At 35.4% G+C, this 13040-nt stretch overlaps 1 protein-coding gene across 4 annotated transcripts in view; it reads left to right on the forward strand.

Moving 5' to 3' along the window:
- The window catches only part of SLC44A1 (solute carrier family 44 member 1), a 113457-nt gene that overhangs the window by 34465 nt on the left and 65952 nt on the right, over positions 1-13040 (forward strand). For 3 of the 4 annotated variants that reach the window (XM_032213167.1, XM_032213169.1, XM_032213168.1), the window contains exons 2-4: positions 2861-2950; positions 4074-4216; positions 10159-10295. In XM_032213167.1, the coding sequence (XP_032069058.1) occupies positions 2861-2950; positions 4074-4216; positions 10159-10295 (370 nt within the window). Of the gene's footprint in view, positions 1-2860; positions 2951-4073; positions 4217-8602; positions 8640-10158; positions 10296-13040 lie in introns of those variants that run through there. The other variant, XM_032213170.1, reaches the window with a different exon arrangement.

Below are 13040 nucleotides of genomic sequence, written 5' to 3' on the forward strand. Positions count from 1 at the left end.
GGGGTAAGCGGATGCTGAGGCGCATAGTGCGAAGAGGTTGCCAACTTTCTGCAGAGTCAATCGCTACAGACCTCCAAACGTCATGTGGCCTTCAGATTAGCTCAAGAACAGTGCGCAGAGAGCTTCATGGAATGAGTTTCCATGGCCGAGCAGCTGCATCCAAGCCATACATCACCAAGTGCAATGCAAAGCGTCGGATGCAGTGTGTAAAGCACACCGCCACTGGACTCTAGAGCAGTGGAGATGCATTCTCTGGAGTGACGAATCACGTTTCTCCATCTAGCAATCTGATGGACAAGTCTGGGTTTGGCGGGTGCCAGGAGAACGGTACTTGTCTGACTGCATTGTGCCAAGTGTAAAGTTTGGTGGAGGGGGGATTATGGTGTGGGGTTATTTTTCAGGAACTGGGCTTGGCCCCTTAGTTCCAGTGAAAGGAACTCTGAATGCTTCATCATACCAAGACATTTTGGACAATTCCATGCTCCCAACTTTGTGGGAACAGTTTGGAGCTGGCCCCTTCCTCTTCCAACATGACTGTACACCAGTGCACAAAGCAAGGTCCATAAAAACATGGATGACAGAGTCTGGTATGGGTGAACTTGACTGGCCTGCACAGAGTCCTGACCTCAATCCAACAGACCACCTTTGGAATGAATTAGAGTGGAGACTGAGAGCCAGGCTTCTCGTCCAACATCAATGTGTGACCTCACAAATGCGCTTCTGGAAGAATGGTCAAAAATTCCCATAAACACACTCCTGAACTTTGTGGACAACCTTCCCAGAAGAGTTGAAGCTGTTATAGCTGCAAAGGGTGGACCGACATCATATTGAACCCTATGGATTAGGAATGGGATGTCACTTACAGTAAATTCATATACGAGTAAAGGCAAGTGAGCGAATACTTTTGGCAATATAGTGTATTTATATCAAGAGAGCCAGCTTGGTACAGTGTTTAATGTATCAGGCTAAAGCCTGGGTGACATTTGAGTTCTAGTCTCTCCTTAGGCAGAAAGTCATTTGGGTGACCTTGGGCCAGTGTCACGCACAATCATCCTATGAAGGAGGGAAAAGGTTTTTTTTTTCTGGGGGGAAAAACTTTGCCAAATAAACTGCAGGGACTTGTTCAGGCAGTAGCCGAATGTTGAAAATATCTGTTTTTTGGTCCTCCCTATTTAAGACTTAACAATATTAAGATCTTGACATTGAGCAGAACAACAGAGTCTACAATGACAGGGAAGTGATAAAAGACAAGTAAAGAATGCTAACATATTAGAGTCTTAGAGGATCTGCTTCTACAAAAGGAATTTTAATGGGAACTATTTATTTTCCTAATTCTTTCCATGCCAGTATTCAGCCTCATACTGTAAGCTATTTTGTAGCTTATTCTTGTTCTACAAATTTGAACTTGCTGATAACTGTCTTCTTGTGCATGAGTAGGGTCATTTTGCCTAAATAAACAGAACATTGGAAATGGTGAGAACGGTTGGAATTGGAACCATTTCCCTTTGTTAGATTCCATAATGTTCAGATCAGGAATTTTGTGACAAAATGGATGCTCTTTATTGTCCATACCAGTGGATCATAATGGATATGAATTTTAAGCTTAGTAATACACATTGGTAGCTAGAATCTTTGGTTTACATCACACAGGTAACCCTCAACGTACAACCATAATGGAGCCCAACATTTCTATTATTAAGCAAGACAGTTGTTAAGTGAGTTGTGCTCCATTTTAATAATAATTTTTCCCAAGTTATTAAGCGAATCACTGCAGTTGTTATGTGAGCCATGCAGTTGTTAAGTGAATCTGGCTTCCTCCATTGACTTTCTTGTCAAAAGCCAGCTGGGAAGGTTACAAATAATGGTCACATGACCTCAGGACAGTGCCAAATTTTGAGCACATGGCCATCGGGTTGTCGCAACATTTGTAAGTATGAAAATTGTCATAAATCACTTTTTTCAGTGCTGTTGTAACTTCAGTCACTAAATGAATGGTTGTAAGTTGAGGACTACTTGTACTCTTCAAAACATCTTGACTTTACTTCATGATTTCAGCCCATAGTACTTCTATTACATATGTAAGACAATAGCTGACATAAAAATCTAATTTATTTATAAATAAACCCATCTATTTCTAAATAAATAAAAGTTATGCCCCCCCCCCCTTCCTCAATACACTTTGTTTACAAACCACTATGACTATATTCATAAATATAGTAAGCTAAAACTCTAATTAGGATTTAGCAGAATGAATGTGCCCCATGCTTCACTGGAGACTTAGTTAATAGGTTGTTACTGGATTTCACCAAGGCCAGTTTTAATAGATGAATCACATGATTTGCATACCATTACATGATTTGGATCAGGTTAGAATAGATTTTAAATACTGATCATCCAATTTCCACTTGGAAAATAGGTTAAAAAAAATTCCTGTGGCATAAATAGACATTGATCACCTCTGTGATTGTAGAAGAAACAAAAGATAAAGAAGTATGGAGTGGTTGAAATGAATATTCATTCTAATTCATCTATTGATTGGTTTGCAGATTTTAATGAATTTTTGGGGATTCATCTAGGGTGGTGCAAATGGGATGGTTATCTTTTTGAGACTGAAACCATTTGCATTCATTATTGTATTGTGTATAATAAATAAATAAAAATATAATATCTAAGTACTTTTAATTAATGAAACCTAGCAGAGCTAGAGCCAAAACAGTGGGAAATCTTCAGTAGTCTTATAGTAACCATTTGTATTCCCAGTGGCCAAAGTATTCTATTCATGTTTTGTTCCAGATTTTCATAATCATTGTATTTTCTTCATATTCCTTTTTCTTCCCCTGTCTCAATTCCAAACTTACAGAGTTCCAAACGAGAGTGGAAGCCTCTGGAGGATCGCAGCTGCACAGATATCCCATGGCTTTTGCTGTTCATTCTATTTTGCATTGGCATGGTATGTAACAAAATACATATCTAAAGGAACATTTTTTTCTTCCCACCAGGTACTGGATGATGATTTCACAACTTGTCAGAAGATTCATTTATTTGTATATATGTGCTGTACTAAGCAGCCAAGTTAAAATACTAAATTGGCACTTTTCAGCATATGGGTGAGATTAATATATCTTATCTGTATCTTAGTATTGAGTTTAAGATTTACTTTCTGTAGACCATTTGTCTCTAATTATTTCTGTCCATCCCAGGACCAACAGAGGAGACAGCTTCAGATCACTTTTGTTAAGTGTCATCTTATGCAGAGAATAACATCCCTTTGTTACTATAACTGCTTTGTGGAACAACATCTCCTCTGAGGTCAACTGGGCCAGTTTTATGAAATACACTACATATTAAAACAACAGAAAAATCACCAACAAAACACTCCTGTGTTTTAGTTTTTGTTGGTGATTTTGCTACTGTTTCAGCACAGTATGTGCACCACTCCAAATCACATGGCTAGCAGGCAGTCTTGCAAAATAAATAACTAAACAAATTAAGAATAAATTGGTAGTCCCAATCTAAATTACTGTAGCATGAGCTAACAGCCCTATTTCTTTCAGATATATTCTGCTGTGTTTTTTATTTGAAAGATCTCAAATAAATTCTATTCCAGCATAGAATTCCTTATTGTATAGATAATAATGGTCAGATCCTTACCAACATGTGATTAAATATGATTAATCAAATGCACTTCTAGTCATTGTTACCATCTGAGCTTCTGTATAGTATCTTGATTCAAAAAAACATATTCAAATTTCAAGGCCATAAATAAAGATGTGATAACCTGGACTTATAAATTCATTGTATCTATGGTTCTAGTGTATGGCTTTCTCTTGGATGCTAATTTTACAACATGCATGTCATAGGTATCATGATGTACACACCTGATTTTCCTATTTTCTCTTGGGCAATCATGCTTTTACTTTAAAAAAAATTATAGTCTTTCAAAGGAAAGAGAATGAAATTGGAATAGAAAAGGGAATGCAGTTTTATATAGCGACCTAACAGAAAGGCATAGTTTTGAAAATGGCATTTCAGTGAGCATGTCACTGAAAACTTTCTCAATTTATTTCTTCCAGGGTTTTATTTGTGGCTTTTCAATAGCTACTGGAGCAGCTGCAAGATTGATTTCAGGATATGATAGTTACGGAAATATCTGTGGACAGAAGAATGTAAAAATAGAGGGAATAGGCAACAGTGGTCTAGATCTTACAGAAAAAAAGTAAGTATATAATCTAAGGACTACTATTTCAATCCCCCCCCTTAATTCTTTCTTGGAGACTGCCTGGATAAGTGCTGCAGTTTTCCTGGCAAGATTTTTCAGAAGTGGTTTGCCATAGCTTTCTTTTTTGAACCGAGAGAAAGTGATTAGCCCAAGGCCACCCAGATGGCTTTGTGCCTAAGGTGCGACTAGAAATTATGATCTTCTCATTTCTAAGGTGGGACTAGAAATTATGATCTTCTCGTTTCTAGCCTGATGTTGTCATTTTGGTTCGCAAGATTAAGTAAACAATAAGTAAAACATTTTATTACAAGATTAGACCCTGCTGTTTTAGTCAAAGAATTTCTTTTCCAGATGTTTTCTATATTTGGAGGCTTGTGCATACTTTTGTGCAAATATTCCTGTGAATCATTTGAAATTTAGAATCTCTTTGCTGCTTTCACACAATTTAGCTCTTATGCAAATACACTTAAGTGTTTTTCTATTTGACCTGCTCACAAGATGATGCCCTGTTGTTTGCAGCAAGATATTTTTTATTACAGCTATGGCAATATTAATGTTACACAAACCAAAAGAATCATGGAAATTGTTTCTGAAAACATTCAAAAATTCACTGTTTCTCACATCTTTACTCTACATAAACTGTCATGGCATTAGATATCCTAATAAATTATTTCAGGTATTATTCCAGTTACATCTGATGCAAGATCAGACTATTTGCATTCAAAGAAGTTTTGAATATCTAAAGTGTAAGTGGACCTCTAGAGAACTATATTTAATTATGACTAAGGCATATTTCCACTGTAAATATAAGGGACAGCTAATTGAAAGTTAAGCCCAAAGAAAGATTGGTGATTGAAATCAAAGCAGAGCCAGAATATTCTGTTTCTAATACTTTAAACATTAGAACTTAATTGCAACTTATACAGATGCTCTGTGCCCTGGGGCATTAAAACATGTATCTTGGATTTAGCATAATGAGTGAATGACATTGTGACTTATCAACAGTGATGATAATGACAAAAGATATAGAAGGGAGAATGGGCACTTTTAAAAAAAAGAGTCAGGAACCTTTTTTTTAAAAAAATGTGGCACTGAGGTGATATGTGTGCTCATACAAATGATTAGTTTTGCAGCATGTTAATAAAAGTTTGTGAAAGTGATGGTACAAGAGAGAAAGACCTTATATCACAGCAGAGTTATCTCTGAGTAGGGATGATATTTCATCACTTTATGGCTTTCAGAATTGATGAAACATGAATTTTCTGGAGTAGTCTCTGAGTGGATTGGAAATATAAAGCTGCTGGGATCACCAAAGCAATAGTGGCACCAGTAACATAACAGGAACAACAATCAGCTGTTTGGCACTGGTTAAACTACTATTTAGGTACTGTTGCTCAGCTAATAAGGATTTGGCAGCATGGAGATGTCAGTGGAACTGCGTTATATTTTTTGTGATTGTGAGAAAGACAGTGATAGCGAAATATTCCTGGATTGGCCTTGGGATACTGTAGTTGGTTTGGACATTTTTTTTGAGGTTGAGGGATGAATGTTATTATTGTGTGGTCCCCTATCCCCCCTTGCATGAGAGTTGAGGGAGAAAAGTTCACGCTATCTTATATTACCTCATGAATATTGTTATTTTGTTTATCCCTGATTACTTGGGTCAGTATGGCATAGCTAGGGGGAGTGGTTTTTGATGAGGTATAGATATGGGTGTGGCACAGAATATAGGCTGCTGATTAAAATGAAGGCTATGGAGTCCTGGAAAAAGGTACCTTTGACATCTGAACATTAAGCTAATTGAATGGTTGGTGTGTTATTGACCCTCGGAGAAAGGGTAGGAGTGGGTGGAGATTGGTGGTTTGGGGGAGGGAGCGGGGCAGAAAAATGGCAAGTGATAATATGGTAGTGACAAACTAAACCCAAAAAGGGTAAAAGACAATGTTACTCATTTACAATAGTTTGCATCCTTAAAAAGTCTACAAGGCAAGTTAGTATTCTGAATGCATATGCATTTGTGTGCATGCCTGAAAGCAAAATGAGGAATGAAAATTCTCCACAGTGCTAGCCTCTCTGTGTTCATGGTGCAAAACTGCATGTCGATTTCACACCTTTTAAATAAATACTTATGGTGACAATGTTTGAATAGAAGAGATTTTATTTATCTTCAAGAAGGAAAATAGGCTTGTTGTATTTCAAAGTTCAGTAAGTCTTTATCATTCTATTCATCCATTTATTATATGGACCAAATTGATCTAAGCCTCTCTAATTGTCTCTGCAAGATGTACTTCTGTTTCTTGAACAAAATCTTAGATAATTTCGTTTTTTCCTAATATGGCTGTAAAAGATTCCTTTAAAAAAACTAAAGATTTGTAATAAACATTTAGGGAAAAAAGGAAGGGGGTATGAAATAATTATGTGCAATTCATGAACATGCGCTAAAACCATCTGCTATCTTGGCTGCTGAACAGATGGAGAAATTTTTGTGGCAATCTCAGGAAAATGAAAAAAAAAAGTGGAATGTAATAATAGTTATACTACACTATAGCAATACTATTCATGAGCCAAGATAGAATACTAACTTTCTACATTTCAAAATGTGACAGATGCATTTTAGGATGTAAGAAACAACACATTGAACAAGCAATTATAATATCCTGTATCATATAACCAAGTATCCCCAAAGAACTATTGTTACAAGGAGAGTATTCAGTTCATATGGAACAGAAATCCAAACTCATCAATTAATTACTATATTTTGTTTTCTTAAAATTTCATTTGTCCTGAAATGCTTAATTAACAAATTAAAAAGTGTGTGTGTGTGTGTGACTTGATCTAATGATACATTGATAGCTTTAATGAGTCAACAGGAGCTAAATCACTTAGTTTAGGCTGAGATTTTATCTGCCTTGTCTTTTCTGCTTCTTCAAGGCCTGCTGAAAATAAAAATCAAAAGTGTAAGCAGAGAGCTGGAAGATACGCAGTGGCCTTTATTGTTTTAATCTAATGCTAAGGTTTATTGATTGCAGAAGCAATGTCCATTAATGAAGGATTGGATAGTAGAAGAAAGCTGGTTTCCTTTATAATGAGACAGTTTATTTGTATCAAAGTAAAAAAGCTCCTCTATGGAAAGTTTGAAAACATGTTCAAAAATATTTTTAGCCCAACATTTTCTTAATATTTTCAAGTTTGGCATCTCAGTTTCTAGACACACACAGAGAGATACCTAGAAGTATCTATATATACCATAACAACCCCATAGATGTTCCCATAGTTACACCTTTACCCCCAAAAAACCTGGTCACCTAAAACAGCTCTCTGTCAACCCACTCTATTGGTGCAATAAGAGAAGAAAAAGAAAAAGCTTACATTTTGCTTCCCTTATCATCATAAAGTAATCATTAGAAAGGCTCTTACCTCTGTTTAGACAGGTTTACTCTGCATAATACATACAATGTTGGCTCGCTCATCCACAATTAAATCATGGATAAGGAGAATGTTATTACAGTTGATTGTATTTTAAAATAGTAAGGGCAGGAATCCAGATCACTGGATCATTGGTGATCAAGCATTGGGCCAGAACAACAAGGTGCTGCATTCAGTGCCAAATACCGAGGCAGCTTTCTCAGAATTTTTTTTACTGTTAACATCCTTTGCTTAGCTCATTCTGGACATTTGTTTCCCTGAAAACATCTCTAGAGTTTGTACTCTTTTCTGACCTGACTCTTTATTTTTCCTGTCTTTTCCTGTCTTCACTAATGCAACCATATTGACTTCTTGTGCAGTCATACTGACATTTTGAACTGTTCTCTATTTTTTCCTCCGCTGGGGAATTGTTTGCAGACAATTGTACTTACCTACTGTACTTATTAAAACCTACATGTTAAAGTATGCTTGACTTTGCTCAATTTTTATTTTCTTAAAATGAAGAAAGCCAATGTCATTTTCCGCAATATTCTTGCTCCTTCTACTTGCTTAAATATCTTGCTTATTTTCTATATGTTGTGTAAGAAATAGGCAATTGTTATGACTGTCACTTTTATTTGCTGTTTTTGAGTATTCTTTGAAAATACATATCCTAATCTTTATGGTTCTTTGTAAAATAGGTCAAAAGAAAATCAAAAGGGTTGGTTGATGGATGAAAGGATACTATTTCAGGAATTAATGGCAATAGTAATATTATAATGGGTGGGTAAAGTAACTAACATACCATCCTGTGATTATTTCATGTGCTTTCTGTGTAGTTCTACAGTATATAGCATAAATCAATATTACATACTATATTCTGAAATAGCAAGAAAAATGCAGGTGTAATATCACTGATCCTAAGAGCCCTCATTTCTGCATTGAGATCACTTGGTTTTTTTTGGTTTCCAGATGTGTTGAGGATAGCAAAATTGCCAGTGGAAAAGTTTCTAAGGTGAGCAGTTTGGGAACTCTTATTTCATCTTAGAAGACTACTTCATGGTGCTGATCACAGCTAAATAATTACTTTCCTGCAACTGTTACATGACCCCAAACCATTCATCAAAATGGCTTCCAAACAAATATTCTTGGCTTTTAAGACCTTTGTCAGGAATGCTTCTCAAGAGTTTCCCTTTCAGACAAAAACAAGAAAGAAGTCTTTTCAATTGTGTGTCAAGCCTATCTGCAAGCCCCCTAAACCTCACTCTATAAATAAATTGTGGACAATACAGGTAGTCCTCAACTTACAAGTATTAGTTTAATGACTGTTCAAAATTAAAACAACACAGAAAAAAATGATTTACGACCAGTCCTTACAGCATTCCCATGGTTGATAATGTGATTATAATTTTGGCATTTGTCAACTGGCATGCATTTACAATAGTTACGGCCTCCTGGGATCATGTGATCACCATTTGCGATCTTCCCAGCCAGCTTCCGACAAACAAAGACAATAGGGGCAGTTGGATTTGCTTAATGGCTACTTGATTCACTTAACAACTGCAGAGATTTGTTTAACGAAGGATATGAAAGGAGCCCCCAACTGGGCATCCCTGGGTAATGGTCATGTCACCAGCTAATCCTTTCAACCCAGAATCACCTTAGAGCTTCTGACACGAGTGCAATGTGAATGATAATTGGAGTACTACATATATATTATGAATTTAAATATCAGATTCATAATATAGTAGGCTCTTAGTTTCTCAAAACCTATGAACAAGGGCAAGCAATTTTTTTGGTGTGAATGATACATTTAAAAAATAATGTTGCTCCTTAACTGCCTCAAAGTACATGATAGTAATGTAATTTGATAGTACAGGATGACCGTTGTTATAGTTAGCAAATCAGGTGGGATGGTAATATATAGTATGATTATTCTGCAGCCTTTGATGTGGAATTGCATTATGTTAAAAAGTGGAGATTGTGAAGTTTCCAGGTTAACATGTTGGGACCATTCTGTAACAGTGGATATATTGTTATGTTTCTGAATGAGATAAAATCAATACATACTTTAACAGACTTTCTTTCAATGCTTGATTACTTGTTCCTTTAGCTCTTATTGCATTCATTTAAAGCAAAATGCAAAGTGTTTAGCACTTAAGATTAAGCACTTAAGATAGCCAACTTAAGATTGTATATGGGCAACCAAACTTTGTAGTTCACTACCTAGAAATGCATTTTAGGAATGGTATAGTCAGATGTAACTAGAAAAATGCTGACTATTCAGAAAGACATATATTGTATGTGAGTAGATGTCACATGAGTTGCTAATGGTTTTCTTTGTGGTGATTCCATAATACTAAATATAGATATTTAACATCCATCATCATTACAGAGAGGCACCACTGTAATATTAAGTGGAAGTGTATAATTAAATAAATGCTATGTTATATAGTGCTTTTACTTCTAAAAATTGAAAATTCTGATTTAGGTTCTTTATCTATATTAACATGTATGTGCATTTTTTCCTTAAGGTTTGTGTTTTTTCTGGAGCCATGCAATGTAGATTTAGTACGTCGGAAGATCAAGTCCATTGCTCTCTGTGTATCAGCATGCCCACGTAGTGAGTTAAAAACTCTGGATGATGTTCAGAAATTTGCAGATATTAATGGTAAGATGAATACAATTTTATTTATCATTTTACTAAAGTATTATTTGGAAATAACTAAGAACACATAAAAAGGAAACCATCATGCATTGTGTTTAAACAGGCTTTTCTTTTTCTCAGAATAAAGTGCTTCATCTACAATAGTTGAAATATATATGATCTTATAAACTTTACATATTAAAGAAACAAAACAAGATACTGTTTTTCTTAAGTGCTCTCTCTTCATATCTGAATGTTATAGATTTAATTGGACTTGAGGAATTAAAGCTCATAAAATTAATCAAATTTTCCTAGTGGGTGACAAGCCCACACCAACCACATTAACAATGTTGATACAATGTCCCTAATTTTTGTTCTGAGGCTCTGCACTGTTCTTTGATGTTACACTTTGTAAAAAGACTAATGGTCCAAGAATGGTTCCAGCAAAGATAGTTTTAATGAGAAAGCAAAATTATGTATTTGTATTTATTAGATTTATATCCTGCCTTTTCTCTACAAGCTCAAGGAGGCATCTATAGTTTCCAAGGTTTTTTCTACAACAAAACTTACTGAAGTAGATTGGCAACTAAGAGAAAATAACTGAATACAGATTTGAGATTGGCTCTATTCTTAATCCAACATCCTAACTACATGTAGTCTTTGACTTACAACCATTCTTTTAGTGATCATTTGAAGTTACAATGGTACTGAAAAAAATGACTTATGACCATTACTGTATCCCCAAGGTCATCTGACCAAAATTCAGATGCTTGGCAACTGATTCATATTTATGATGGTTGCAATATTCGATGGTCATGTGATCACCCCTTCTGATAAGCAAAGTCAATGGGGAACCCAAATTTACTTAACAACCATGTTATTAACTTAATTGATTTTGGAATCAATTGTGATTGTAAATTGAGAACTCTCTATAAACAACATTTCCTTTCCCTCCTTTCTCATCCCTTCCTCTTTCCATCTTTCCTGGAATAGTTGAGTGAATTACTTTCTTTTTACATTACTAGGTGCCAGAAATGTATGTTATTAATAAATACTGATTATTCTGATATATATGCATAGACTGTTCCTAAATTGCAAATATGTTTGGAGTAAAGTGCTTCTGAAAATTTATTTGTATGCTTTTATTTAAAACAAATATATTAAAAGAGTTAACAGAACTTATAGAGGAATAGGAGTCTTATGTGGCATTCTCCAATGCATCATACTGAACTAGAATCAGAGCTGCACATAAAGTGCCAGATGCTAAGAAGAATTCTAGTCAGATTTATATTCTAGTATGCTGGTTTTCAGTGTCTAAGAAGGTTTTTAGAACTTATCAATAGAATATTAAGTGATGCATTAAAACCTACATTTCAATAGATGTGAGTCAATATGATTTGTTGTTTATGCCAATTTGACAAAAATGTGCCCTAAATGATACAAGGTGAGAAGGAAGTGACACCATGGTGACACCATAGCATTATATACAAATAGTGGTATATTTTGTAGTGTTTTAGACAAAACACAAATCTGGAAAAAATATTACTTTTCACTTTGCTTACAGAAATGGAAACAGTTTGGCCTCTTCAGGTAAACTTCAGAAGATTAAGCAAGCTATATTTCTAACTCTATTCCAATAAGAATATTCATTGAATTAATGAATATTAAAATAATACTAATGGTGGAGTTTGCTAGTTTATATTTGTCATAATTTTATTTTGTGTATTTCTGAAGTTTAATTCTGTTGCACCATCTCATAAAGGCTTTTAAATTAGCATCATCATCTTAATCCAGAGCATTAGATTTTATCCGAAAAAACAGTTCTAATTTCTTTTCACCTTATGCAACCTAGAGGAGCAGCTGCTTGTTCTCAAATTAAGCAAATTAGATGTTAGACAGAATAACAAAACAATAGGAAAAAGAAAAAAGAAATTATTATTATACAATTGTATCACAGCGGCCAGTTGTTTCGCCGGATTTGGCATTGGTTACTAGTCGGGCCCCACCCAGGGGCCGAGGATATCGTAACGTATTTTCGTAATATGCGTGCAGATCCAAGCAGTGCGGCTTTTTGCATTTGACTGATGGTGATTTTGTCAATTTTTAACTGTTTTAAATGTAATTCCAGTGCTTTTGGAATAGCACCCAGTGTGCCGATTACCACTGGAATTACCACTGCTGGTTTGTGCCATAGTCGTTGAATTTCGATTTTTAAGTCCTGGTATTTTGCGATTTTTTCATGTTCCTTCTCGGCGACCCTGCTATCACCTGGTATTGCGATGTCTATGATTGTGACCTTATTTTTCTCAACCAGTGTGACGTCTGGTGCATTATGCGCCAGTATTTTGTCCGTTTGTATGCAAAAATCCCACGAGATCTTGACCATCTGATTTTCAATGACTTTTTCAGGCTGATGTTCCCACCAGTTTGTTGCTGTTTTAATATTATAATTTTTGCACAAATTCCAATGGATCATTTGTGCTACTGAATTGTGCCGCAATTTATAATCAGTCTGCACGATTTTTTTACAGCAGCTGAGTATGTGATCAATGGTTTCATCAGCTTCTTTGCAAAGTCTGCATTTGGCATCATCAGAGGATTTTTCGATTTTGGCCTTAATGGCATTTGTGCGGATAGCTTGTTCTTGCGCAGCCAGGATTAGTGACTCTGTTTCTTTCTTTAATGAACCTGTTGTTAACCATAACCAAGTTTGTTCACCGTCCACTTTATCTTTTATTTTTTCCAGAAATTGACCATGCAGTGCTTTGT

Source organism: Thamnophis elegans, chromosome 3 (genome assembly GCF_009769535.1).
Source record: "Thamnophis elegans isolate rThaEle1 chromosome 3, rThaEle1.pri, whole genome shotgun sequence".
NCBI lineage: Eukaryota > Metazoa > Chordata > Lepidosauria > Squamata > Colubridae > Thamnophis > Thamnophis elegans.